Genomic DNA, 27,864 nt, shown 5'->3' with positions numbered 1-27,864 from the left:
GAGCAAGCACGTCCACACACCATTTGATATTCAGCACGTACTAAAGGCAAATAGATGAGTATGATTCTTCCTCTTGGAGGCATAGCTGGTATCTACAAGCCAAGTGGATGCGAGTCAGCAGCTTGTCTTGAGCCAATTCCCACACAAAGGTCTCCACAGTTTAAGGCACCAAATTCTTTTGTTGTCCGTAGGATATTCCAGATGAACTCTTGCTCAGATGCATGGCAGTGTCCTTGTTCAGGTTGTATCCAGAAGTTACAAGGAGCGATCACATCACAAACATAACAGTAGCACTGCAATCATTAAACGATCATGGCTCAAAATTAGCACTGACATATCTATGGAATACTAATTACAGCAGGACAATGGCTCACTAGGCACACACACACACACAAATACAGAGGGACGAGAGTGAATAAGTTACAACACATGCTATTTCATTAAAAGGAAAAAGGTTTTTAGTGTTATAGACACCCCAACAAGGTCTTTTACCTATCTTAGGCAAGAGTGAATGTGTAGCAGTGCTTGCTATTCAAAAGAGGTGAGTACTGAAGTGTTGTGGACATATCCAACAAGGCTATATCCCAAAACTAGCTGTTGCAGGGGATCCTGACTCATAATAGAAGACGAGCGTATGCTCATGCATAAAAAAAATTATCATTGGTAAGAGATTTAGAATTGGTGCACATTTTTTGTTTTGATTTGTTTGTAGGATTAGTTCTGTTTGGCCAATACAGTTGTATTCCACAAATAACCATGAAAATGTCATTCCCACATCTCCATGGCCAACACTATCTACATCAAACACCATATATCAAAAAACTACAAGAATCACCTATTCAGATTCATCCTACTGTATTAACTATACAAAGGACTAGCATATGCAAGAAATTGCAGTCACTTGTAATTGCTGCTGTGGAAGTGAACATCTTTACATTACAAATAAGGCAATGATTCAAATCAATTTTTGAAAAATGATGAGAAAAATTTTAAGGAAATGCAGTCAATGAATAACACAGGAAATTGTTTTACTTGAAATTCAAATTTATTTAAATATACTAGTAAATCATTGAACATCTCAAGGCCTTATATGAAACCAATTCATCTTATTTATTTAGTAAGAGTGCATGGATCACCCACATCTTCAGGGGAATTTTATCATATTCTTCTTCCTCATATTATATACTACTAACCATCTGATTATATGTAGGTTAGTGTCTGGAAAGAAACCCAAATTATGAGCAGTAAGGGATTTCCTATTATATCTGTATGGGTTTAAGAATACTGTTCTATTTCACAGAAACACATAAACAGTTTACTCAAATTAGAAAGTGATTCAGAGAAATTAGCCACTTACAGAAAACATAAATAAAAAAATTTCAACTTTTGTCGTGGACCATGATCAAACAAAAGAGGTGAAAAGACCATTTTAATCCATAATGTTAAACTGTGGATATGTAACCATGATACAGGGAGTCCCTCTATCGTGGACTCTTTCTTTCTTTGGTTAGCTTTCCCAGTTGTACTAGGAGTTATGATAGATTACTAGGAGTTTTTGTTTCTATTTTCTTTTTCTTTTTCTTTTTTTTTTTTTGCTCTTTCCTAGTCTTAATAGGAAAGCCTCTTGTACTATGTTTGCTGGCAATAAATAAGATTGGAAAGGGGGAGACTGCCATCGATTGTTAGTTTCTCTGGCAGCCTCCCCACTTGGTTTTCTCCTATTTCTCCATTGCTGGTTCTATTCTCTGATCTTGTTACGTGGTATCAGAGCAATACAACTAGTTCTTTCTCTGTTTCAAATCCTGGTTGATTGGTTTCTCTCAAGCTTTTGTTAATTTTGGTAGCAGCCACCATAAAGCTGCCTATCTACTTCAAGCTGCCCTAGTTATTAATGAATACGAATTAAACTAGGGCATTCTCTTATAACTACACTGCTGCAGATGAAGATTATGGTTTTGAAGCATCAAGATTCAAATTTATGAAGAATTTGAAGCCTGCGATATAGCTATTCTGCAGTTTCTGTTTCTTTAGAATTACTTTTTCCTCAGCTAGTTGATTGAAGACATCTTTTGAGGGCTAATTCCATCTGTCAATAGGTACACTCGGTCCAATTTCTGAGGCTATCCTGTGGTCTGATCTTCTGCAATTGGATTCTCCTTCTGACTGGTGGCACTCTGTTTTATAGTTACAAATCAGATCTTTGATTACATCTGATCTACACCACTAATCAGACTAGAGTTGTTCCCCTACCTGAATACCTGCTTCAATCAAATTTTAAGGTCATTCTGACCTACTGATTTCGAGAAGATGTTTTAATTAAGAATTCTGGGCTTTTCCCACAGCCGGCTTCAATTTTGGGGTATTTCTTTGCTGTTCACACCTTTCCACTAGTTGTGGACTACCACTTGGTGAATGCTTCCTTTGATCCCTATTCTACCTTTGCATGATGGCTGAGTCGAAGGCTCCTACAGACAATGACCACATTCAGATCACCAACATCAAATTAACTGGTGTTTCAAAATATATGCTATGGTCTCAGGCAGTCCTAGTATATATCCATGCTAAGGGGAAGATGAAATATCTTATTGATGATCCCTCTTCTGTTGATCCTAAAGATGTTGCTTCTCTCACCACACATGAAGATTGGATGCGTGCGAATTCCATACTTACGTTATGGTTATGGAATAGTATTGATCCTACTATTGCTGCCAATGTTATGTTTCATACAAATGCAAAAGGTAATTGGAATGATCTGAAGGAAAGTTTCTCTCAGGAGAAAAATATCTCTTGTACGTATGAGTTGTATACTTGTATGAGAAATTATTCAATTATAAGCATGTTGATGTTGACAAATCCTTATGAATAGTTCAGCAGTTACAAGGGCCTTATTGAAGAACTCCAGATGCACCAACCTCTTACCACTGATCTGGAGCAGTTGAAGCAGCAACGTGCTGAATTTAACGTTATCAAGTGCCTTGCTGGTCTCCACCCTGATTATCAGTCTGTCAAAAACCAACTTCTGGTCTGTGAAAAAGTATCCTCTCTGAATTAAACATTCTCCCACCTTCAACGCACATCTACTGCTTCCAAAGTTGAACCTTCACCATCTCTCAAAGAAAGTTCAGCCTCTACTACTAGTAGAGGCCGTGGTTCATCTGGACAAGGTCGTGGCCGTGTGATTGGTGGTCATGGTATCAGTGGAAAAACCTTTGATAAAGGTTCTCGTCAATGTTCTTATTGTGGCAAGCAAATTCATATTGTTGATAGTTGATACATGTTGGGCCAAACATGGCCATCTTGAATGGACTAATGAATTGGTCAACACTACTATGACCGATAACTCTACCAAGCAAACACCTACTGGAGACACATTATCTGCATCTGGAGCTTCCTCCACTATGTTTGTTCCCCAAGATGATTACAATCAGATCCTCAAACGTCTGCAAAAACTTGAGGCAGCTACTACTACTTCCACAGCTACACTAGCTCACACAGATAACACTCTGCTGTATTTTCTACCACTACTCCCTGGATCATTGATTCCGAAGCTTCCTCTCACGACTGGTAAGGCTAACTTATTCTCATCTATTACTGAATTTTGACAATATTCTCCTGTTATTCTTGTTGATGGCTCCTCTACGCAGGTGATAGGTCATGGAACTGTTTCTTCTACTTCTTCCATGACATTGTCATTTGCTCTTCATGTTCCTCATTTATCATTAAATCTCTTGTCTGTTAGTCAACTTACTATAGCATTTAACTGTTCTTTTACCTTTTATCCTTCTTACTGTGTTTTTCAGGACCTTTAGACAGGTAGGACAATTGGTGGCGAGGCTGAACAGGCAGGTCATTACTATGTGGACGGCACGGGAACCTTCTACTGCAGCTGCAACACTTACCGGTGGTTCTTCTCCTCTTCAGTAAAATCATCGATTGGGCCATCTATTTTTATCCAAGCTCCAGTTTATGATTCCTAGTTGCAAGTCCATTACCCGTCCAGAGTGTGAAGCCTGTGAATTGGGAAAACAACATCGGTCGTCTTTTCCCTCTCAGAGTGTGTCTAGGAGTCCATCTTTGTTTCATTTAATTCATTCGGATATTTGGAGACCATGTCGTGTTCGGAATAGATTTGGTTTTTATTACTTTATTACTTTTGTGGATGATTACTCACAAGCAACGTGGGTTCACTTGTTAAAGATTGGTCTGAAATTATTACTCTTTAAAAAGTTTTACCTTGAAAACAAAACTCAGTTTGATACTTCCATTAAAATTTTCAGACCTGATAATGCACTTGAGTATGTTCAACTGAAATTTCTCAATTTTGTTTAGATAATGGCATGATTTATCATACTAGCTGTTCCTATTCCCCTCAACCAAATGGGGTGGCTGAACATAAGAATTGACACTCATTAGAAGTTGGTCGATCTCTTATGATCCACATGCAGGTTTCCAAACATTTTTGGTGTGATGCTATCCTTGCTGCTTGTTTTTGCAGAAATACAATGCCTTCTTCTGTGTTAGATAACCATTCCTCCTTTTCTGTGACTTATCCAACTGGTTCTCCTTCTTCTTTACCTCCACGGGTTTTTGGTTGTATATGTTTTGTTCAAATCTTATCTTCACATATTAATAAACTCTCTCCTCATGCTATTAAATGTATTTTCCTTGGCTATTCTCGAACTCAAAAGGGCTATAAATGCTACGAAACTATTTCTCATAAACAATACATTACTGTTGATGTCACCTTTTTCAAGAATACACCCTACTGTCCTGTTTCTGCGCTGCCTTCTCCTGTAGGTTCGACTAGTCTTCCTCTACTTCCAAAAATTAATCTTGTTAGGAACCAGAATCTGGATAAACAAGTCTATAGGAGGAGAAGAGAAGAAGAGAGAAGAGTTTCCCTTTGTTGACAATGGAAATACACCTATTTATAGATGGTCCATCATAACCATCTACAAGCAAAGTCACCCAACACCCACCTACATTTGACAATGGAAGCAGCCTCCCAATTAAGGCTGCCTCCCTTTGTTGACAATGGAGGAGGCTCCCAACACCCACCTACATTTGACAATGGAGGCAGACTCCCAATTAAGGTTGCCTTTGTTGACAATAGAGGATGATGGGGGAATACCCAATCTACCCTTTCTAACACTCCCCCCTCAAGCTAGAGCATATGTATCAATCATGCCCAGCTTGTTACAAATGTAGCCAACCCTTCCACTCCCTAGAGACTTAGTAAAAATATCAGCAAGTTGTTCTCCAGTTTTAACATACTTTGTAGAGATTATGCCCTGTTGGAGTTTTTCTCTCACAAAGTGACAATCCAATTCAATATGTTTAGTTCTCTCATGGAATACAGGGTTTGAGGTAATATGTATTGCTACCTGGCTGTCACACCACAACTACATCGGTGGAGAAATCTCAAACCCAAGTTCAGTCAACAACATCTTCAACCAGACCAGCTCACAAGTAGCATGTGCCATGGCTCGATATTCTGACTCTGCACTTGATCTAGCCACTACACTTTGTTTCATTGGATCCATTGGATTATCAAGAGGTTTACACCCTAGCATCCCAGTTTCTGTAAGCAAACCAAGCATATACTTCTGCTGTGAGAGAGATATTCCCTTCCTGGGTTGGCCACTTCAACTCCTAGGAAATAATTCAATTTTCCCAAATCCTTAGTCTGAAATCTCTGTTTTAGATGAGTTTTAAACTATCAATTCCTATAGAATCATCGCCAGTAATCACGATGTCATCGACATATACAATCAGAAAAATCCTGCCAGCACTGGTCTGACGAGAGAAAAGAGAGTAGTCGCTATTGCACCGTGACAAACCAAACTTAAGTACTACCTCTGTAAAGCAGCCAAACCAGGCCCTCGGAGATTGTTTCAGTCCACACTATGATTTCTTCAATTTACAAACCAACCCAACCTCCCCATAAACAACAAACCTAGGAGGTTGCTCCATATACACCTCCTACAGATCACCATGGAGGAAAGCATTCTTGACATCCAATTGATGCATAGGCCACTGATGAGAGGCGGCAAGAGAGATTAGGATACGAACGGAGGATAGCTTGGAAACCAGAGCAAATGTATCCAAATAATCTACACCATACACCTGTGCATACACTTTGGCCACCAAGCGAGCTTTTAGGCAAGCAAGAGAGCAATCAGCATTAACCTTGATTACATAGACCCAACGACAACCAATTGCAGACTTCGTAGCAAGCAATGGAACAAGATCCCAAATGTGGTTATGTTCCAAAGCCTGTAATTGTTCTTCCATAGCTGTCCTCCAGCCAGAAATAGATAATGCCTCTACAATTGTCTTAGGAACAAGATGAGATGCAACAGTGGAAAGACAGCTTTGAAAGGTAGAAGATAAACCAAAATAACAACATGAGAAGATAAAGGGTGCTGAACTCACCGACATGTACCTTTTCAATGAGCAATGGGCTGGTCCAAGTCAAAAAGAATAGGGATGGGGGTAGGATCAGCAGACGGCAAAGCATCAAATGGAGGATCAATGGGGGCAGCAGCTTCTTCCCCTGGACGACAGCGGTAAACATTAATAACAGGAGGCTGCAAAGGAGACTAAATAACACAAAGAGGAATATCTTTATCCAAGGAAGGACCCACAATAGGCTCATCCACATATGACTGAGACTCAAAGAAAGAAACATCAGCAGTAAGAAAATACTTACGAAGAACAGGAGAATAACACCGATACCCCTTCTGAACACAAGAATAACCCACAAAAATGCATCTAATAGCTTTGGGATCTAACTTAGATAACCCCGGAGTATGGTCTCTAATAAAGCAGACACACCCAAAGATACGTGGTGGCAATGGAAACAAAGATTCAGAAGGAAAAAAGCAAAGCATGAGGAATGCCACCACCCAAAAAGGAAGAAGGCATACGATTAATAAGATGACAAGCAATTAATACTACATCAGCCCAAAAAGACTTGTCTGCTTTCATTTCAAAGAGAAAGGACCGAGTAACTTCCATCAAGTGACGATTCTTCCTTTCTGCCACACCATTTTGTTGGGGTGTGTCAGAACAGGAAGACTGATGAATGATTCCATGAGTGGTCATAAAGTCAGAAAAAGGAGCAGAAAAATAATCCCGTGCATTATCACTACGCAAAATTTAAACATAACATCCAAATTGATTCTTCATTTCAACAATAAATGAAGAAAAGATGGAAAACAATTCAGACCGGCATTTCATTAAATATAACCAAGTAACACGAGAATGGTCATCAACAAAAGTAATAAAATTTTAAAGCCTAGTGTGAACGTCACACGACAAAGACCCCACACATCAGAACGAACTAAAGAAAAAGGATGTGTGGCCCATTTATTGACACGAGTGGGATAAATCACATGGCGGAGCTTTCCAAACTGACACGACTCACAATTTAAAACTGAAAGGGAACGAAAACTAGGAAAAAGTTTCTGCAAACTCTGTAAGGAAGGATGACCAACCCGACAATGGATTTGATGGGGGATGATGTACTCGAACAGGCAATTGAAGATGTGTCCTCAAGAAGATATAGCCCCCCAGATACCCTGCCTCTACCAATCGGCTTCTTCGTCTGCAAATCCTGAAAAACCCAAGAATCAGGGAAAAAGGTTATGAAACAGTTGTAGGCATTGGTGAGTTGACTAACAGATAAGAGGTTAAAAGGAAATTTGGGTAAATACAATACAAAAGATAATGACAAGGAAGAAGTGGGTTGAACAGTATCAGTGCCTTTGATTGTAGCAAAGAACCGTCAGCAAGAGTAACACTGGAATTTGAAGTCTGTAAGGAGGAAAAGATAACTGAGGTTCCAGACATATGCTCTGAGGACCCTGAATAGGTAATCCAGGGCCTGGAAGTGGAGAGACACGCAACGGCATTTACCTGTCTGAACAAAAGTAGCAGTGGAAGAAATGTCCTGAGAGGTCTTTCTTTGGTTATATCGGGCATATTCCTCCTCTGTCATGGTCAAAGTCACACAACGGTCTTCCATAGGCACAAATGGGGCTGCCGGTTCAGTACTAGTAGTGTTAGCTATCTTAGACTGTGGGGGTTTGCCATGTAATTTCCAACAAAAACGTTGAATATGGCCAGGTTTGCCACAATGATGACAAGTCCTCGCAGGTCCAGATTTATCAAACTTATCAGATGAATCTTGAGTACTAACAGATATTGTAGCGGGAGGAATTTTGGCAGGCTGATGAGCCCCACCGCGGCCACTACTAACAAGGGCAATGCTATCACTAAAAGAAGAAGCTCGAGTTATGTCACGAGACACCCGTAGAACCCGAGAAATGTATCTACAAGAGATGGAACTATAACACCTCCAAGAATCTGAGATTGAACAGATTCGAATTTTGGGCCCAAGCTGCCTAAGAAACCCATAACCGCCAATTGCTCACGTTGTTGTTGCATTTGTGTCACATTAGATGCAATGGGAAGCAAGGCATTCAATTCTTCGTACATTCTTTTAAAGTCTGCAAAATGCAGTGTAACAGGACAACCCTTCCGATCGACCCAATAAAACTCTTGGCACAGCTCATAAATTCTAAAGAGATTGTTGTGTCCAGAATATAAAACAGCTAGATAATCCCATAGTTCTTGAACAGTACCAATGTGAGTTACAAGATCTACGATATTACTATCCATAGAGTTCAACATCTGTCCTAAGATACGGGCATCAGTAATCTCCCACGTAGTTGCATCCATGCTAGCAGGTTTCTTCCCAGTCAAATGATTTTTCTCACCTCTACCTGTGAGAACCAAGGACACAATCTTGTGCCATTGCTGAAAATTCTGACTGCCTTCCAACTTCTTGGAAGTCAGGAAATTTGATGAAGAGGATACCACCTCAGTCACCATCTTTGTATCCTTCGATGTCTCACCCATAAATGCCTTCAAAAAAACAAAAACGAAACACCAAGAAAATACCATAGTTGTCATGGCGACGCCATGGCGTCCTGGTGCTGGAGAGGGTTGCATGGCGACCTACGCCATGGTGTCCCTCTTTGATTTCTTCTTCCTGTCTCTCTTTCCCTTTTCGATTTCTTCTTCTTGTCTTCGATTTCTTCTTCCCTCTTCGATTTCTTCTTTCCCTCTTCAATTTCTTTCGATTTCTTCTTTCTGTCTTCTTTCCCTCTTCGATTTCTTTCGATTTCTTCTTTCCCTCTTCGATTTCTTCTTCGATTTCTGAATTTTCTTCTTAAAACTTGAGAAACAATAGAGAAAAAATAAAACATGGCTTGAGTATACATCTTTTAACACATTAAAAATAGAAAAAATAAAAAATAAAACATGGTCGACATGCTCGTTGCCACATGTCGATATATCGACGTGACACCCCTCCACCGACTTGGATCGCCGTGACGCCGTGACAATTATGGAAAATACCAAACAAACAGCAGCAGCCCTCAAACAATCATTAGAAATACATGGAGCATGTCAACCGGACATCACACAACCGAACATTACACAGTCCATTAAAAAAAATCGATAAAATCGACTTAAACATATATCTCAGCAATACTGAGAGCAAACCAGCAGCATAACAGTCCCAAAAATTGATTCATAAAATCAATATCAAAGTAATAGACTTCAAAATAGTCCAAATCCAATCAACCATAAACTAATGTAAAAGACATCGAACCTAGTTTGAGTAATGATCGAAGTCTTCAAATCATCATGGCAGGCTTCAAAACTTCAAAACTGGGGTAAGATACCCCCTACGCCAGGGAAGAAACCAAAAGTCTTCAAAAGTTGATCGAGTCTATCCCACCTTTTGTCGATTGTAGAAGCAATATAAGGACCGAGAGAAAGGAATGGAAGCGTATTCTTCTTAATCAGATTCGCTCTGAGACCATATTAGAAACCAGAATCTGGATAAACAAGTCTATAGAAGAAGAAGAGAAGAGATATATTTCATGTTCTTTCTTTGAAGGAAATACACCTATTTATAGATGGTCCATCATAACCATCTATAAGCAAAGTCACCCAACACCCACCTACATTTGACAATGGAGTCAGCCTCCCAATTAAGGTTGCCTCCCTTTGTTGACAATGGAGGAGGCTCCCAACACCCACCTACATTTGACAATGGAGGCAACCTCCCAATTAAGGCTGCCTTCCTTTGTTGACAATAGAGGATGATGGGGGAATACCCAATCTACCCTTTCTAACAATTCTATTGGATGTCCCTCCTAGCAAACCCCTACAAGTATATTAGCGACGCGAGAAGACTGTGCCTCCTACTAGTTCGGCCCCTACTCCACCTGTCATGCAATCAACTTCTGCTTCTGTGGTTCTTGCTCCAACTCCCATGCTGACTACTACTGGTCCATCTGTCTTGCCAATGGATCCTGACCCTACGGTCTCTCCTGATCTTCCTATTGTTGTTCATAAAGGTAAGTGTGCATACACCCAAAAGTCCTTGATTGCTTATCCTATTGAGCATTATGTGTCCATTTCTCATTCCCTCTCTACTAATTCTGTATCTCAGACTTTTTCTCATCCTAGTTGGAAGGTAGCTATGGATACCAAAATGAAGGCATTATTATCTCAAGGCACATGGACTCTAGTGGATTTACCTCCCAGTAAGGACCTTGTCAAGTATCGTTGGGTTTACACAATTAAATACAATCCCAATGGTACGGTTAAACGTTTTAAGTCCCAACTTGTTTCTAAAGGGTATACTCAAACATAGGTGTTGATTACTTTGAGACATTGTCTCCTGTCACTCGTCTGAATTCTGTTTGCGTTCTCATATCTTTGGCAGTCAATTTGGACAAGCCCCTCTATCAGATGGACATTAAGAATGCCTTCCTCTATGGTGACCTCCAGAGGAAGTTTACATGGAGCCCAACCACTTGGGTGTGTTGCTCAGGGGGAGAATGCTGTGTGAAAGTGTGTACAATACATAAGGTTATCTATGGGTTGAAGCAATCCCCTAGAGCTTGGTATGACAAATTTAGTACTATTGCTACTCGCTGCAGTTTTTCTCAATGCTACTCTGATCATTTTGTGACCGCGACACAAGGATTCCAATGTTGTGTTAATGGTTGTTTATGTGGATGATATAATTATATTTGGGAATGATGTTTCAAAGATTACAACAGTAAAATCATATCTACAAGAACATTTTCAGATGAAGGTCTTAGGTCCTCTTATGTACTTCCTCGGAGTTGAGGTATTACGCAGTAAGCCAGTAAGAAAGATGTTGGAATATTTGGGGATTTGAACTTATGTCAAAAAGACACAAGCCCTCTCTTATTTATAATAAATGATATAGAAGTACAAGTTACAATTATAACCTTAGGGCAACACAAGCTAAACCCTACTGGACAATTATACCCTTGTACCCAAATTACAACACTCCCCCTCAAGTTGGTGCATAGATATCAATAATGCCCAACTTGCTAATCACCTAAATAAAATTCTTAATAGGTAAACGCTTAGTAAATACATCAGCTAACTGATCACCCGATGGGACAAATGGAATACAGATTAGACATTGTTCTAGCTTTTCCTTGATAAAGTGACGATCAATCTCCACATGTTTGGTTCGATCATGCTGAACTGGGTTATGGGCAATACTGATTGCTGATTTGCTATCTGAGTATAGATGCATGGATACCTCAACTGATACTCCAAGATTCTAAAGTAAACCCCGTAACCAAATCAAATCACAAATGCCATGGGCCATAGCCGGAAATTCTGCTTCTGCATTGGAATGAGCTACCACTGCCTGCTTCTTACTTCTCCAGGTGACTAGGTTACTACCAACATACATATAGAAGCCAGAAGTAGATCTCCTATCATCAAGGCAAGGGGGCAGCCAGCCCAATCGACATTTGTGTATGACTCAATACAAAGGTGATTATTAGATGAGATGAGAACACCTTTTCCAAGAGCAGCCTTTAAATATCGCGAGATTTTGTAGACAACATCCAAATGAGATGAATATGGATCATGCATGTATTAATTAACCATGCTAAAGCAAAGACAATATCTGGTCGGGTATGTTATAAATAGATAAGTCTCTCAACTAGTTTCTGATAGCTGTTGTTGTCAACTAGTTCTCCCCCCTTACTGTGAAGATGAGAATTAGACTCCACAGGGGTGTCAACAGGCTTACAACTTAGCATTCCTGTATCTGTCAAGAGATCAACAGTATATTTCCGTTGTGAGAGAGAAATTTCTCTAGTTGAATGTGCAACTTCTATGCCCAAAAAATACCTCAATTTTCCTATATCTTTAATCTCAAATTCCTGTTTCAGGAAGTTTTTCAAGGAAGAGATTTCCTCCATGCTACTTCCAATGATGACAATGGCATAAACATCGACAATCAAAATAGTGATATGGGCAGAATTTTTCTTGATGAAAAGAGTGTGATCGGCATTACTCTGCTTGTAACCGATAGACACCATCGCCTTATGGAAATGATCAAACTAGGTTCTGGGAGATTGTTTTTGTTAGAAAGGGTAGATTGGGTATTCCCCCATCATCCTCTATTGTTAACAAAGGGAGGCAGCCTTAATTGGGAGGCTGCCTCCATTGTCAAATGTAGGTGGGTGTTGGGAGCCTCCTCCATTGTCAACAAAGGGAGGCAGCCTTAATTGGGAGGCTACCTCCATTGTCAAATGTAGGTGGGTGTTGGGTGACTTTGCTTGTAGATGGTTATGATGGAACCATCTATAAATAGGTGTATTTCCTTCAAAGAAAGAACAAGAAAAATATCTGTTCCTCTTCTCTCTTCTTCTCTTCTTCTCTTCTTCTCCTCTTCTCCTATAGACTTGTTTATCCAGATTTCGGTTTCTAACATGGTATCAGAGCTATAAGAGCGATCTGATCAAGAAGAACACGCTTCCGTTCCTTTCTCTCGGTCCTTTTATTGCTTATACAATCGACAAAAGAAGGTGGGATAGACTCAATCAAGTTTTGAAGACTTTTGGTTTCTTCTCTACTGCAGGGGGTATCTTACCCCAGTTTTGAAGTTTTGAAGGCTGCCATGATGATTTAAAGACATCAATCATTACTCAAACTCAGGTTCCATGACTTTTACATTAGTTTATGGTTGATTGGATTTGGACTATTTTGAAGTCTATTACTTTGATATCGATTTTTGGGACTATTATGCTGCTGGTTTGCTCTCAATATTGCTGAGATATATGTTTAAATTGATTTTATCGATTTTTTTTATGGACTATGTAATGTTCGGTTGTGTGATGGGCTGTGTGATGTTCGGTTGACTTGCTCTATGTATTTCTGGTGATTGTTTGAGGGCTGTTGCTGTTTGTTTGGTATTTTCTTGGTGTTCCTTTTTGTTTGAAGGCATGCATGGGTGAGACATCAAAGGATACAAAGATGGTGACTGAGGTGGAATCCTCTTCATCAAATTTCCTGACTTCCAAGAAGTTGGAAGGCAGTCAGAAATTTCAACAATGGCACAAGATTGTGTCCTTGGTTCTCACAGGTAGAGGTGAGAAAAATCATTTGACTGGAAAGAAACCTGCTAGCTTGGATACAACTACTTGGGAGATAACTGATGCCCGTATCTTAGGACAGATGTTGAACTCTATGGATAGTAATATTGTAGATCTTGTGACTCACATTGATACTGTTCAAGAACTATGGGATTATCTAGCTATTTTATATTCTGGACACAACAATCTCTCAAGGATTTATGAGCTATCCCAAGAGTTTTATCGGGTTGATCGGAAGGGTCGTCCTGTTACACAGGGCATTTTGCAAACTTTAAAAGAATGTATGAAGAACTAAATGCCTTGCTGCCCATTACATCTGATGTGACACAAATGTAACAACAACATGAGCAGTTGGCGGTTATGGGTTTTTTTGGCAGCTTTGGCCCAGAATTCGAATCTATTCGATCTCAAATTCTTGGAGGTGTTACAGTTCTATCTCTTGCAGATACCTTTTCTCGGGTTCTACGGGCTCGTGACACAACTCGAGCTTCTTCTTTAGTGATAGCACTGCCCTTGTTAGTAGTGGCCGCGGTGGGGGTCGTCAGCCTGCCAAAATTCCTCCCGCTGTATCTATTAGTACTCAAGATTCATCTGATAAGTTTGATAAATCTGGACCTGCAAGGACTCGTCATCATTGTGGCAAACCTGGCCATATTCAACGTTTTTGTTGGAAATTACATGGCAAACCCCCCACAGTCCAAGATAGCTAACATTGCTAGTACTGAACCAGCATACCCATTTGTGTCTATGGAAGACCGTTGTGTGACTTTGACCATGACAGAGGAGGAATATGCCCGCTACAGCCAAGGAAATGCCTCTCAGGACATTTCTTCCACTGCTACTTTTGTTCAGACAGGTAATGCCACCGCGTGTCTCTCCTCCTCTAGGCCCTGGATTATCGATTCAGGGGCCTCAAACCATATGTCTGGAACCTCAGGTATCTTTTCCTCCTTACAGACCTCTAATTCCAGTGTTACTCTTGCTGACGGTTCCTTTGCTACAATCAAAGGAACTGGTACTGTTCAGCCCACTTCTTCCTTGTCATTATCTTCTGTATTATATTTACCCAAATTTCCTTTTAATCTCTCATCTGTTAGTCAACTCACCAATGCCTACAACTGTTCCATAACCTTTTTCCCTAATTCTTGTGTTTTTCAAGATTTGCAGATGAAGATGATTGGTAAAGGCAGGGTATCCGAGGGTAGGGCTGTAAATGGATAGCTGAAAATCCGAATCCGATCCGAGTTCGAATCCGTTTAAGAGGTTCCGAATCCAAAATTTTGGTTTCCGAAAAATATCCGAATCCGTCCGAAAGCTAATCGGATTCGGAGTCGGATAGTTCTATTCGGAGTCGGATAATAATCGGATAATAAATTATCCGATTGTCAGTTACGGTTTTTTAATATTTTTTATAAAAATATATCAATATTACTGTATTACCCTTATTATTTGTATTTTATAAGGTTATTTTCGTAATATCACTCAAACTCTTAAGTCTTAACCTAATACTAGGGCTTCTTATTCTCTTGAATCTCTTCCTCCCTCTTTCACTCTTGATTCTCAAGTCTGAGTTTCAACTTTCAAGCTCTCAACGGCGCCAGCAGTCTGCACTCAACCCTCAAGCTTCAAGGTCACTGGTCACTCACTCTTGATTTTCGACTCTTAGCAGCAACGGCACTCGCACAACCCCCTCGACTCTCACTCTGGACCAATTAGGTATACGATTCTTCTTCTTCTTCTTCTTCTTCCGTATCTCTCTCTTGGTTCTGTCTCTCGCTCTCTTCTCTTTGCTCTTTTTTCTGTTTTTTTCTTTACACTCGTCGAACTGTAGAATGGCCGAATGGGTTGATCGAAGTAGTTTTGATGGGTCTTCTTCCCCCCACCCGGGTGGTGGGAAACCCCCAAATTTACCCTTTCAAATCACTGATTATTGAGCTTGAGAAGCAGAGTGTGGTGTGTGTGTCTTTCTATTTTAGGGCTCTTCTCGCTTTTTTTTTTTTTAAGGTTTTTCGTTGTACGTAATCCCTTCCGCCAAAGCCCTAGGCCCTTTTATTTTTCAAATTTACTCCCTTTTAGAGGGTTCTAGGGTTTATGTTGCAGTATTGGTTTTTTATCTTGTTTTCGTCCTTCAGATGTAAAAGGGTTTAGGTCTGTACTTACTACTTAGAGCTTGAGTTGCTGTATATTGAGAGGCAGGTTGATGATGGCATCATTTACTTATTTTCCTGGTTGAAATGCAATTTCCCTATCACGCGGCTGATTTCTTGAGGTTTTCGAGATGGACGGAAGGCGGATTTCCATCAGCCCTCGCCCTTGTTGTAGTCGCCGGATTTTGGCTAAGAAACGCCCGCTAGTTGATGGATTTGTCATCAGTGTGAAGAAGTTGCAGAGACGAGAGATATGCTCAAAGAGAGACCGTGCTTTTAGTATGAGCAATGCCCAAGAACGTTTTAGGAATATACATTTGCAGGCAAGACATTTTGTTTCCATTGTCTGGATACTTGTCCGACGACGTTTCTGAAGCATAGAGTTGTTGTTATGCGTTATGCCTGATAATTATTTAGTCAAGTTTATAGTAATCTCAAATTTGCAGTTTTCTGTGAATAGGCAGCAGTTTAATAAAATAGGTAATCGGAGTCGGAAATCAGTAATTGGAGTCGGAAATCGGTAATCGGGGTTGGAAATCCATAAGTGTAATTGTTCATGAATCGGATAGTTTATCGGATCGGATAGTATCCGGATATCCAATAAACTCTCGGATTCGGATACGGTAATACCATTTAAATATCCGTCGGATATCGGATCAAATTCAGATAGTGCATTTGTTAAACGGATTCGAATTCGGATAGTAGTGAATCCGAGCCGAATCCGAGCCGTTTATAGCCCAATCCAAGGGGCTATATCTTCTTGAGGACACACCTTCGGTTGCCTGTTCGAGTACATCCTCCCCTCATCAGACCTATTGTCGGTTTGGTCACCCTTCCTTACAGAGTTTGCAGAAACTTTTTCCTAGTTTTCGTTCCCTTTTAGGTTTAAATTGTTAGTCGTGTCAGTTCGGAAAGCTCCTTCGTGTGAGTTATCCCCCTCGTGTAAATAAACGGACCACACATCCTTTTTCTTTTTAGTTCATTCTGATGTGTGGGGTCCTTGTCGTGTAAGGTCCACACTGGGCTTTGAAATTTTGTTACTTTTGTTGATGACCATTCTCGTGTTACTTGGTTATATTTAATGAAATGTCGGTCTGAATTGTTTTCCATCTTTTCCTCATTCATTGCTGAAATTAAGAATCAATTTGGATGTTATGTTAAAATTTTGCGTAGTAATAATGCACGGGAATATTTTTCTACTCCTTTTTCTGACTTTATGACCACTCATGGAATCGTTCATCAATCTTCCTGTTCAGACACACGCCAACAAAATGGTGTGGCAGAAAGGAAGAACCGCCACTTGATGGAAGTTAATCGGTCCCTTCTCTTTGAAATGAAGTGGACAAGTCTTTCTGGGCTGATGCAGTATTAACTGCTTGTCATCTTATTAATCATATGCCTTCTTCTCTTTTGGGTGGTGGCATTCCTCATGCTTTGCTTTTTCCTTCTGAATCTCTGTTTCCATTACCACCACGTATCTTTGGGTGTGTCTGCTTTATTCGAGACCATACTCCAGGATTATGTAAGTTAGATCCCAAAGCTATTAAATGCATTTTTGTGGGTTATTCTTGTGTTCAGAAGGGGTATCGGTGTTATTCTCCTGTTCTTCGTAAGTATTTTCTTAGTACTGATGTTTCTTTCTTTGAGTCTCAGTCATATGTGGATGAGCCTCTTGTGGATCCTTCCTTAGATAAGGATATTCCTCTTTGTGTTATTCAATCTCCTTTGCAGCCTCCTCTTATTAATGTTTACCGCCGTCGTCCAAGGGAAGAAGCTGCTACCCCCATTGATCCTCCACCTGATGCCGCATCTTTGCCGTCTATTGATCCTACCCCCACCCCTATTCTTTCTGACTTAGACCAACCCATTGCTCATCGAAAAGGTACACGTCGGTGTGTTCAGCACCCTCTATCTTCTCATGTTTCTTATTCTGGTTTATCTTCTACCTTTCAAACCTGTCTTTCCACTGTTGCATCTCATCCTATTCCTAAGACAATTGCAGAGGCATTATCTATTTCTAGCTGCAGGACAGCTATGGAAGAAGAATTATAGGCTTTGGAACATAACCACACTTGGGATCTTGTTCCATTGCCCGCTGGGAAGTCTGCAATTGGTTGTCGTTGGGTCTATGTAGTCAAGGTTAATGTTGATGGCTCTCTTGCTCGCCTGAAAGCTCGCTTGGTGGCCAAAGGCTATGCACAGGTGTATGGTGTAGATTACTTGGATACATTTTCTCCGGTTGCCAAGCTATCCTCCGTTCGTATCCTGATCTCTCTTGTCGCCTCTCATCGGTGGCCTATGCATCAACTGGATATCAAGAATGCTTTCCTCCATGGTGATCTACAGGAGGAGGTGTATATGGAGCAACCTCATGGGTTTGTTGCTCAGGGGGAGTCTGGGTTGGTTTGTAAATTGAAGAAATCATTGTATGGACTGAAAGTCTCCGAGGGCCTGGTTTGGCTGCTTTACAAAGGTAGTACTTAAGTTTGGTTTGTCATGGTGTAATAGCGATTACTCTCTTTTCTCTCGTCAAACCAGTACCGGAAGGATTTTTCTAATTGTGTATGTCGATGACATCGTGATTACTGGCGATGATTCTACAGGAATTGATAATTTGAAAACTCATCTACAATAGAGATTTTAGACTAAGGATTTGGGAAAATTGAATTATTTCCTAGGAGTTGAAGTGGCTCAATCCAGGAACGAAATATTTGGGAAATTGAACTTATGTCAATGAGACACAAGCCCTGTCTTATTTATAATAAATGATAGAGAAGTACAAGTTATAATTATACCCTTAGGGCAACACAAGCTAAACCTTATTGGACAATTATACCCTTGTACCCAAATTACAATAAAAGGTCGTAGTCTATCACAAAGAAAGTATGTTTTAGATCTTTTATCTGAGACAAGTATACTTGCTTCCAAACCTGTTGAAACTCCTATGGACTCTCGGCAAAAGCTTGCAACTGATGATTGCGAAGATCTTGAGAATAAACATCAATACAGAAGACTGGTGGGTAAACTTATTTACTTAACTAGTTACTAGGCCAAACATCTCCTTCGTCATTGGTGTTGTCAGTCAATTTATGCAATCTCCCAAGAAATCTCATAAGGAGGCCACTTGTCGAATCCTAAAATATCTGGAAGGCACTCCAGGAAAAGGTTTATTTATAAATCTCGTCAAAGAGTTGATCTGGTAGGATTTTCTGATGCTAACTGGCCTGGTTTTCTACCAGTTATACTGGTTATTATACTTTTGTTGGAGGTAACCTAGTCACTTGGTGCAGCAAGAAGCAAACTATTGTGGCACAGTCTAGTGCCGAAGTTGAATATAGAGCTATGGCTCACACTGCCGCTGATGTCATGTGGTTAAAGTCCTTACTCTAAGAGTTGGTGTTTCCAGTTGCCTCTCCTATGAAGATGTTCTATGATAATCAAGCTACAATCTATATTACTAGCAATCCAGTGTTCCATGAGCGAACCAAGCACTGTCATTGTGTACGGGATGCTGTCATGAAGAAATACTGGTTACTCCGTTTGTATCCTCCGCTGATCAACTTGGTGATATGTTCACTAAGTCCCTGTTCGGTCCAGGATTCCAGAAGGGTTATTCCAAGTTGGGCATGGGTGATTTGTATGCTCCAGCTCGAGGGGGTAAGTAACCACAATATCGTGGACTCTTTCTTTCTTTTCTTCTTTCCTTGGTTAGCTTTCCTAGTTGTACTAGGAGTTATGATAGGTTACTGGAGTTTGGTTTGTTTCTTTTTTTTTTGCTCTTTCCCAGTCTGAATAGGAAAGCCTCTTGTACTATGTTTGCTGGCTATAAATAAGATTGGAAAGGGGGAGACTGCCATCAGTTGTTAGTCTCTCTGGCAGCCTTCCCACTCAGTTCTCTCCTATTTCTCCATCGCTGGTTCTATTCTTTGATTTTGTTATAAATAATAACAAAAGGGCTGCACCTCACTTAGCATAAGAGAAAAGATTCTCTAAAGTTTTCTATACAACCATGAAAATTGACAGATGGTGGGAATTGGTTCATAGTTGAGGTGCTGATTGGTCTACAGTTGAATTGATTCTTTCAGGCATTTGCTGCTTCACTCCTCATAAAACAGCATCAAACAAATAACCACGAAAATGGTGTTTCCATGTCTCCGTAGGCAATGCTATCTACACCATATACTATATAAAGACTCAAATCTATCAAACATCTAAATACTATCACAATCTTCTTTAGATTGGTTATGTTTTAGAAACCATACCAAGCTACTGAAATTGCAGCCCTTTTGACTGATAAAACGAAGGATATTATTCTAATGACTTAAAAATTCTCATTATCTCAGATTCTCAGACATTAACATACTCTATTTATTTAGTATACCTGTTTGGATTACCAACAGGTTTAGGTGAATTTGATCATATTGTTCTGGGTCTTATTAGATACAAGTTCTGTTAATTTATATCGGTTACTTCATGGAAGGAACCCATCTGTAAACAATTTTGGTGATATTCAGACCATTGCTACTTATTTGAAATTCACACACTGTGTACTTAAAATGCGAAGTGTGTCATAGAAATTACAGACATATAAAATACGTAAATTGAAATAAAATAAAAACTCTGTTTCGGACTATGATCAAGTAAAAGAGCGGAAACAAGCGTTCTAATTTATCAGCAATTAGCCAATACCTGTTCACAATAGCTCTCATGAGGCGTCTTGTCAAAGGGAAATTTAACACAATGATGCCTTGAATGTGGATAGTCTCGACAAGCCACCTATAAATACAAAATGAATAAACATCAAAACCTATGAAATTAATTGCTGATAATAGTTCTAGTGGATTTTATCCGTGGCAGAAACTGTAGGGGGAAAAGGGAAAGAACATGGAGAAACATAGGTTTGGTCTAGAATCTATGCTCTGTACCTGCCCTCGCTCAGCAATGACAGATAGGTCTTGTTCATCACTGGCTGTGTGGTGGTCATTCTGGGAGAGCTTTTTGGAAAGATCAATCGGTTCAAAAGGATTGAATTCTAAGATGAAGCAATCCTCTACTTCTTCAATCTCCTTCATTGAGGCATTGTTCTTTAGACAAAAGATTGATCCCTCTTTCTTCACTTTTGCTCTATCCATCTATAAATTCAAAAAGAATAAATATCAGAACACATGAAATTAATGACTGATAATGGTTCTAGTGGGTTTTGCGCGTTGCTGAAACTGGAGGGGAATAAGCGAAAGAACATGGAGAAACATAGTTTGGTCTAGAATCTGTACTCTGTACCTGCCGTCGTTTGACAGATAGGTCATTGGCTGTGTGGTGGTCAATTGGTTCAAATGGATTGAATTCCAAGATGACGCAATCCTCTATTTCTTCCATCTCCTTCATTGAAGCATTGTTCATTAGACAAAAAACTGATTCCTCTCTCTTTTCTTCTTCCGTGCTACCACCATCACTAGCTAAATTTCCACTGTGCACCTCATCGTCACTATATCCACACCGGGTATCCCAACTATCTCCCATGCCATAACCAGACCCACTGCATTGGTATCCTCTAGAGGATGTATTCAAGTCCTTCTTGGACAAAGTGATGACGATATTCGAAACAGGACAAGTGGAGTCCATGTTTCTGCTCTCATGGAGACCAGCAATACTTCTCTTGACCGATTCAGCGATCTTCAAGGCTTTCTCTACTGCTCTTCCCATGGCTTTAAGGACAATTTCATTGTAACCTTTCACCTCTAGCAGATCGATTGCATCTCTGACATAGTCACTGACACATGCCCCATTGGGTATCCCTATTTCGTTCCCTTTTCTCGTACCGGCTCTTCCATGTGTTCTGCTCCTCCTGCTCCTGCTCAGCGACTCGTAATAATTCAATTTTGTTATATTCGAGCCCTTCTTGGACAAAATAATGGCGATCGAAACAGGATCCACGTATCTGCTCTCATAGATACCAGCAATACTTTCCTTGACTGATTTAGAGATCTCCAAGGCGTTCTGTACAGCTCTTCCCATAGCTTTAAGGACAATTTCATCATAACCCTTCACCTCTAGCAGATCGATTGCGTATCTGACATAGTCACTGATGCAAGCCCGAGTGGGTATCCCTATTTCTATCTCTTTCTCTGTTCCTTCTCTTCCATTGTTGCTGTTGCTCAACCACTCGTAGTTAGAATTCGTCTCCGTGTCATTCAAAACCTTCTTGGACAAAGTGATGGTGATATTCGAAACAGGACAAGTGGAGTCCATGTCTGTACTTTCATGGAGACCAGCAATACTTCCCTTGATCGATTCAGCGATCTTCAAGGATTTCTCGACTGCCCTTCCCATGGCTTTAAGATCAATTTCATTGTAACCTTTCACCTCTAGCAGATCGATTGCGTCTTTGACATAGTCACTGATGCATGCCCGAGTGGGTATCCATATTTCGTTTTCCTTTCTCGTCACTGCTCTTCCATGGGTTCTGTTGCTCGACGACTCGTAGTCGGAATCCATCTTTGAGGCAGACGATTTCTTGAGCTACTACTCACCTGGAGCTCTGTTCGGTGAAAGAGAAGAAAAGAGGGGATCTTGGCCGGAGGTTGAGCTTCCTGTGTGATAAAGCCCATTGTTGTGAAAAGAAAAGGAAATTCTACCAAACCAAAAGGCAATGGAAATTTTTTGGGTAATTTACACATACCACCCCTAAGGTTTGACAAAAGTATGATTTTACCACCCAGTTTTGAAAAATTCTGCGTACCCCCCTAAGGTTTACAAACGGTAACAAATAAACTCATTCTGTCAATTCATGACTAACAGTGTTAAATACATGGGATGTGATGATTCATAAATCTCCTAACCAACCAGAGGTCGCCACGTGGATGTGCTGAGACCAAGTCCCAAGTCCGAGCCGAGCCGTCTGAGGTCGGGCCAAACTGTTCACCCAGAGAGAGGCTACGATTTATTTCTGACCTGGCCAAACACCGAAGCCGAGCACTTAGCCCGCCGAGCACCCGATGCGCGATGCTACACCAAGTGCAGAGCAAGGAAGTGATCTCCCCACATGGCCATGTTCCATGGCCGAGGCTCAGGCCTGCCGAGCCCTGAGCACAGGTCGGTCCAAGACAGAGCGCCATGACTCGGCCAAGCACCCACATGACCAGGGGAAACTCCCATGCCACATACGCCAAGGCCAAGGCCGAGCACAGAGGCCACGACCGCCCAGGGCCGAGCACCGAGGCCACGGCCTCCCGAGGCCGAGCACAGAGGCCACGGTCGCCCAGGGCAGAGCACTGAGGCCACGGCCGCTCGAGGCCAAGCCCTCCACAGAAGCTACCACAATGCCCCACCGGGGATCACGGTGCCACGACAGCACCACCCGAGAATCACGGGATGAGGATCGAGCCACGATCCCACGAGATTCCGAATCGCTCTCCAATAAGGACTCTTACCTTAGTGAGAGTCTGACCCAGAAAAGAACTCTCCACTCCGCCCCGCGCGGAAGAGCCCTACCAACAGAGGACTCTTACCATACAAGGACTCCTCCAACCGCCTCACCTCATTCTATAAATACTCAGGTATGGAGCTCAAACACTCATCTCACTTTTTACTAGCTGTTACGCTGTTGCACTGGAGACCTGACTTGAGCGTCGGAGAGTCCTAGGCCGGAGCCACACCGGCTCTCTTGAGCTCACTCGGTTTTTTACAGGCTCATCCATGGGCGAACCGGGCGACGGAGGTTTTCACACGCAACAGATTTGGCACCGTCTGTGGGAACGACGTCAACTAGTCATCGTCGTTTCTACCAATCCAAGGAGCGAAGACAATGGTGGTGCAAACAAGATCAGGACAGCACGACTCCGCCCCCCTTGGGGATGAGCCGCAACCTGATAGGCTCGACAAGGCGCAACTGGAAGACCCCTGTGCGCAGGGGGCGCGCAGCCCAGCGTGGGCACCATGGCCAACCCAATTTCCCCGGTGGATGGCGAGAATGGCGGAAGTGTGCTGGACGCGACGGCAGAAGGACGGTCGAGGGCCGATCCGAACCACCCAGGGCAGAATTTGCCACTGCCACCACCCGTGCCTGGAAATTTGGATTCAGAAGCCCCGGCGAACAACCGACAAGTCATGGACGTTCAGCTTCAACTGCTGCATACCAACGAGATGCTGCGAACTCTCATGGGATAGATGGCCCAGGGAGGGTTGCTATGCCAGCCACCAGTCGCACCCCCCTTGGCACCAGTGCTCTTCGAGGGAAACTTGCAGCAAAATGGTGGTCGGCGTCGGGCCACTAGTCAAAAAACTCCTCCTCTGCATCCCAACAGGAGTGCTCGACGGGATGAGCAGGAGCATCATCGGAGCCCGAGGACCGGGCGAGAGATTGAACCAGCGGCATCGGTAGCGAGAAGATCGATATTTTTTGGTCGGCTTGGAGAGGGCGGGCAGTCGAGGGGACATCGAGAACAAGGGGACGAGCCAAATGGGAGGTGTGCCGCGAGGCAAGGAGAAAGATCTCACCATAGCCCCCGGCGTCAAAGCCCGCCTCTCCGAGAAGAGCAACAGAGAAGCCCCCACGGGTCCAACTTCCAAGTAGGAAGAGGAACAAGAAGGGGTGAGGCTGACCGAGCCGACCTAGATGGCCGGCCCCAACGGGACGACCGAGCGAACCGATCCCGAGCTAAAGGAAAAAATGGCCGGCCTCGGCCTAATGAACGGGATAATTTGCACCAGGTGGATGACCCGAACGGCCGAGCACCTAAAATTGAGCTGGAGAAGCGGCTACAAGACTTGGCCGAGCAGGTGGAGGGATTGAAGAAACAGGCGACCCCGGACGCCTACTCCCTGGTCAGACGACACCCTTATCCTCCCGAGATCATGACCGGGCCACTATCGGTCGGGTTCAAGCCACCTCCCTTCGACCGGTATGACTGGACGACTGACCCAACGGATCATATCAACTACTTCAATGCGATGATGACCATGTACGGGGGAACCGAGATTGTCTCTTGTTGGCTTTTCCCCTCATCTCTCAAGGGCACGGTGACCTCTTGGTTGCTACCGAACTCCATAACAAGCTTTGCTCAGCTCTGCCGAGCCTTTGTCACACGCTTTCAGAGAAGCATGAAACATAAGAAGATGGCGATCAACCTCCTCAGCGTGAAGCAACTATCTGATGAGTCGATCCGAGCGTTCGTCTCACGTTTCAACAAAGAGTCCTTAGACATCATGGATTTGGATGAGGCCACGGCCCATACTGCAATGCGCAACGTGCTCGCTGACATGGACCTCATCAAGGACTTGGCCCTGAAGCTGACCAAAAACCTGGCCGAGCTCTTGGAGAGGTGCAATGAGTTTGCAAATATGGCGGAGGTGCTCCAAGCCCGAAAGGGGAGCGAAGGTAGGCCGAGAAGAAAAGGCCAACGATCGATGACCGCAAGGAGGAAAAGCGACCCAAGACTGATTGCCGAGCAGAGAGTACCGACCGAGCTTGAAGCCCCAATCCCATTGAACACCTCGTGTAAGGAGATTTTGATGCAAATACAGGACGGCGGGTACATCCGCCGACCCCGATCAATGCAAGCCGGGTCATCTCGGAATCCCAACAAGTATTGTTAATTCCACAAGGACACCGGTCACGACACCGAGGATTGTTATCAGCTGAAAAGAGAAATTGAAGAGCTGATAAAGGTGGGGCACCTGAAGCGATATGTCAAAGGAAGCCGAGAAGAACGTGGGGGTCGACGACCCGAGGATCTCGACAGGAGAAAGGCCGAGCCGAGGACAGATGCCCGAAGGGCCGAGCACGACGAGGCCAAAGACAGGACCGAAAAGAAGGATGATGGATCCGAGCAGAGAAATGACAAGGGAGCCCCCACATACATTATCATTGGAGGCCCCAGACAAGAATCTACACGGAAGCCCAAGGCAAGTGCGTGGTTTATAGGGGTCGCGGAGATGCCGAGCAAAAAGCCAAAGTCCGAGGCGACAATCTCCTTCACCGAAGCCGACCTCAAAGGTATATGTTTTCCTCACGAGGACTCTTTGGTGGTACAGGTAGAAATTACGAAGAGACCCGTTCATCGGGTATTGGTCGACACGGGGGCATCTGTGGACCTCATGTCACTCGACGTGTACCGACAATTCGGCTTCGGCGATGATGCATTCAAGCCGAAAGGAACTTCCCTCCATGGGTTCTTGGGGGCTGCCGCCACAATCAAGGGCTCAATCGACTTACTAGTCATGTTCGGACAAGCTCCATGTCAAATGACGATCCAAGTCAAATTCATGGTGGTACGGTCGGTGGTGGCTTTCAACACCATACTCGGTCGCCCATCACAGACCACCCTTCAAGCCATTATCTCGCCGACACACTTGAAGATGAAGTTCCCCACGGAGAACGGTATCGGTGAGATCTGAGGTGACCAAAGAAGGCCCAAGAGTGTTACGCCACCTTCGTTAAGCAAAACAAAGGAAATGTCCAAGGAATGGCATTGTGCGTTGACCACCTCCCTGAAGACCAGCGGGATGAGCTCATTGAAAGACGCAGAAGACAGAAGACCTCATCCCGTTCTCCCTCAGCGATGAAGACCCAACGAAGACAGTGCAACTAGGATCATCGCTGAGCGAAGAACAAAGGAGTCGCCTCGAAAACTTCTTGAAGGCAAATGCTGACGTCTTCGCCTGGTCAGCTGCCGACATGCCGGGCATACCGAGGCACATAGCAGAACACCGACTCCATGTGGATCCGAGCCGAAAGCCTATCCAACAAAAGAGAAGGAACTATGCCCTTGATCGGCAAGCCGCGATCAGAGAGGAAGTGGAAAAGCTCCAATGATCAGGGTTCATCCGGGAAGAAAAGTTCCCAACTTGGTTGGCGAACGTCGCCATGGTTCCCAAGCCAAATGGGAAGTGGAGGATGTGCATCGACTATACTGACCTCAACAAGGCGTGCCTGAAAGATGAGTACCCCTTGCCTCGGATCGACCTGTTGATAGACGCCACCGCTGGGCACGAGATGCTAAGTTTTATGGATGCGTACTCCGGCTATAATCAAATTCAAATGCACGAAGAGGATGAGTCCCACACGGCTTTTTGAACCGACCAAGAAATTTTTTGCTATAAGGTCATGACGTTCGGGTTGAAGAACGCCGGAGCAATGTACCAGCGGTTGGTTAACTACATATTCTGTGCACAAATCGGCAGAAACATGGAAGTCTATGTAGATAACATGTTGGTGAAGAGCTTGAAGGCCGAGCATCATTTGGCCGACCTGGAAGAGGCCTTCGGCATGCTAAGAAAGAACCAAATAAAGTCGAACCCTGCCAAATGCGCCTTCGGCGTAACTTCGGGAAAATTCCTCGATTTTATGGTCTCCATTCGGGGCATCGAGACCAACCCGACGAAGATTAAGGCCATTCAAGAGATGAGCCCTCCAAGGACCATCCGAGAAGTACAAAGGCTGAATGGAAGAGTTACGGCACTAGCACGGTTCATGTCAAAATCGGGCGACAAGTGTCTCCCATTCTTCAAAACTTTGAAGAACATTCGAAGCCCGAAGGATTTCAAATGGACCGATGAGTGCCAACAAGCTTTTGAAGACTTGAAGAAATACTTGGAGAATCCGCCTCTCCTCTCCCAACCCGAGCCTAGAGAAGAACTCCAAATTTACCTTGCCATAACCCCGATCGCGGTCAGCACTGTACTGATCAGGGAGGAGGGCCGACCATAAAAGCCCATTTACTACATCAGTCACGTCCTCGTCGACGCCGAGACAAGGTACTCTAAGTTTGAGAAAGTAGCATTTGCCCTTGTCACAGCCGCAAGGAAGCTGAGGCCGTATTTTTAAGCTCATCCAATCACGGTGTTAACCGACCAGCCCCTCAAGAAGATACTACACAAGTCGGATGTGTCGGGTCGGTTGATCGCATGGGCAGTAGAGCTGAGCGAATATGACATAAGCTACCACCCGAGGACAACAATAAAGGGACAAGCTCTGACGGATTTAGTCGCGGAATGCACCATACCCCACCCCGAGGTGCAAAATATCGAGCACTCATGGGTCATGAATGTTGACGGTTCGAGCAATTCCATCGGATGTGGAGCAGGCCTGATGTTGGTTAGCCCCGAGGGTTTCTGCATCCAATACGCCCTAAGATTCAAGTTCCCAGCCTCGAACAATGAGGCCGACTACGAGGCCCTCCTAGCCGGGCTTCGAATGAGCAGGG

At 43.0% G+C, this 27,864-nt stretch overlaps 1 protein-coding gene across 1 annotated transcript; it reads right to left on the bottom strand.

Annotated features, from left to right (window-relative positions):
* Positions 1-92: 92 nt before the first annotated feature.
* LOC122665560 lies at positions 93-22,239 on the bottom strand. Its single transcript, XM_043861714.1, has 4 exons — positions 21,179-22,239; positions 20,587-20,781; positions 20,351-20,437; positions 93-293 (listed from the first exon to the last, which is right to left on the bottom strand). Exons 1-4 carry the CDS (start codon positions 22,154-22,156, stop codon positions 93-95), a joined length of 1,461 nt encoding a protein of 486 aa, XP_043717649.1. The 5' UTR covers positions 22,157-22,239.
* Between the last annotated feature and the right edge of the window lie 5,625 nt (positions 22,240-27,864).

Source organism: Telopea speciosissima, chromosome 6 (assembly GCF_018873765.1).
Source record: "Telopea speciosissima isolate NSW1024214 ecotype Mountain lineage chromosome 6, Tspe_v1, whole genome shotgun sequence".
NCBI classification, from domain to species: domain Eukaryota; kingdom Viridiplantae; phylum Streptophyta; class Magnoliopsida; order Proteales; family Proteaceae; genus Telopea; species Telopea speciosissima.
This window is presented reverse-complemented; position numbering and strand designations above follow the sequence as displayed.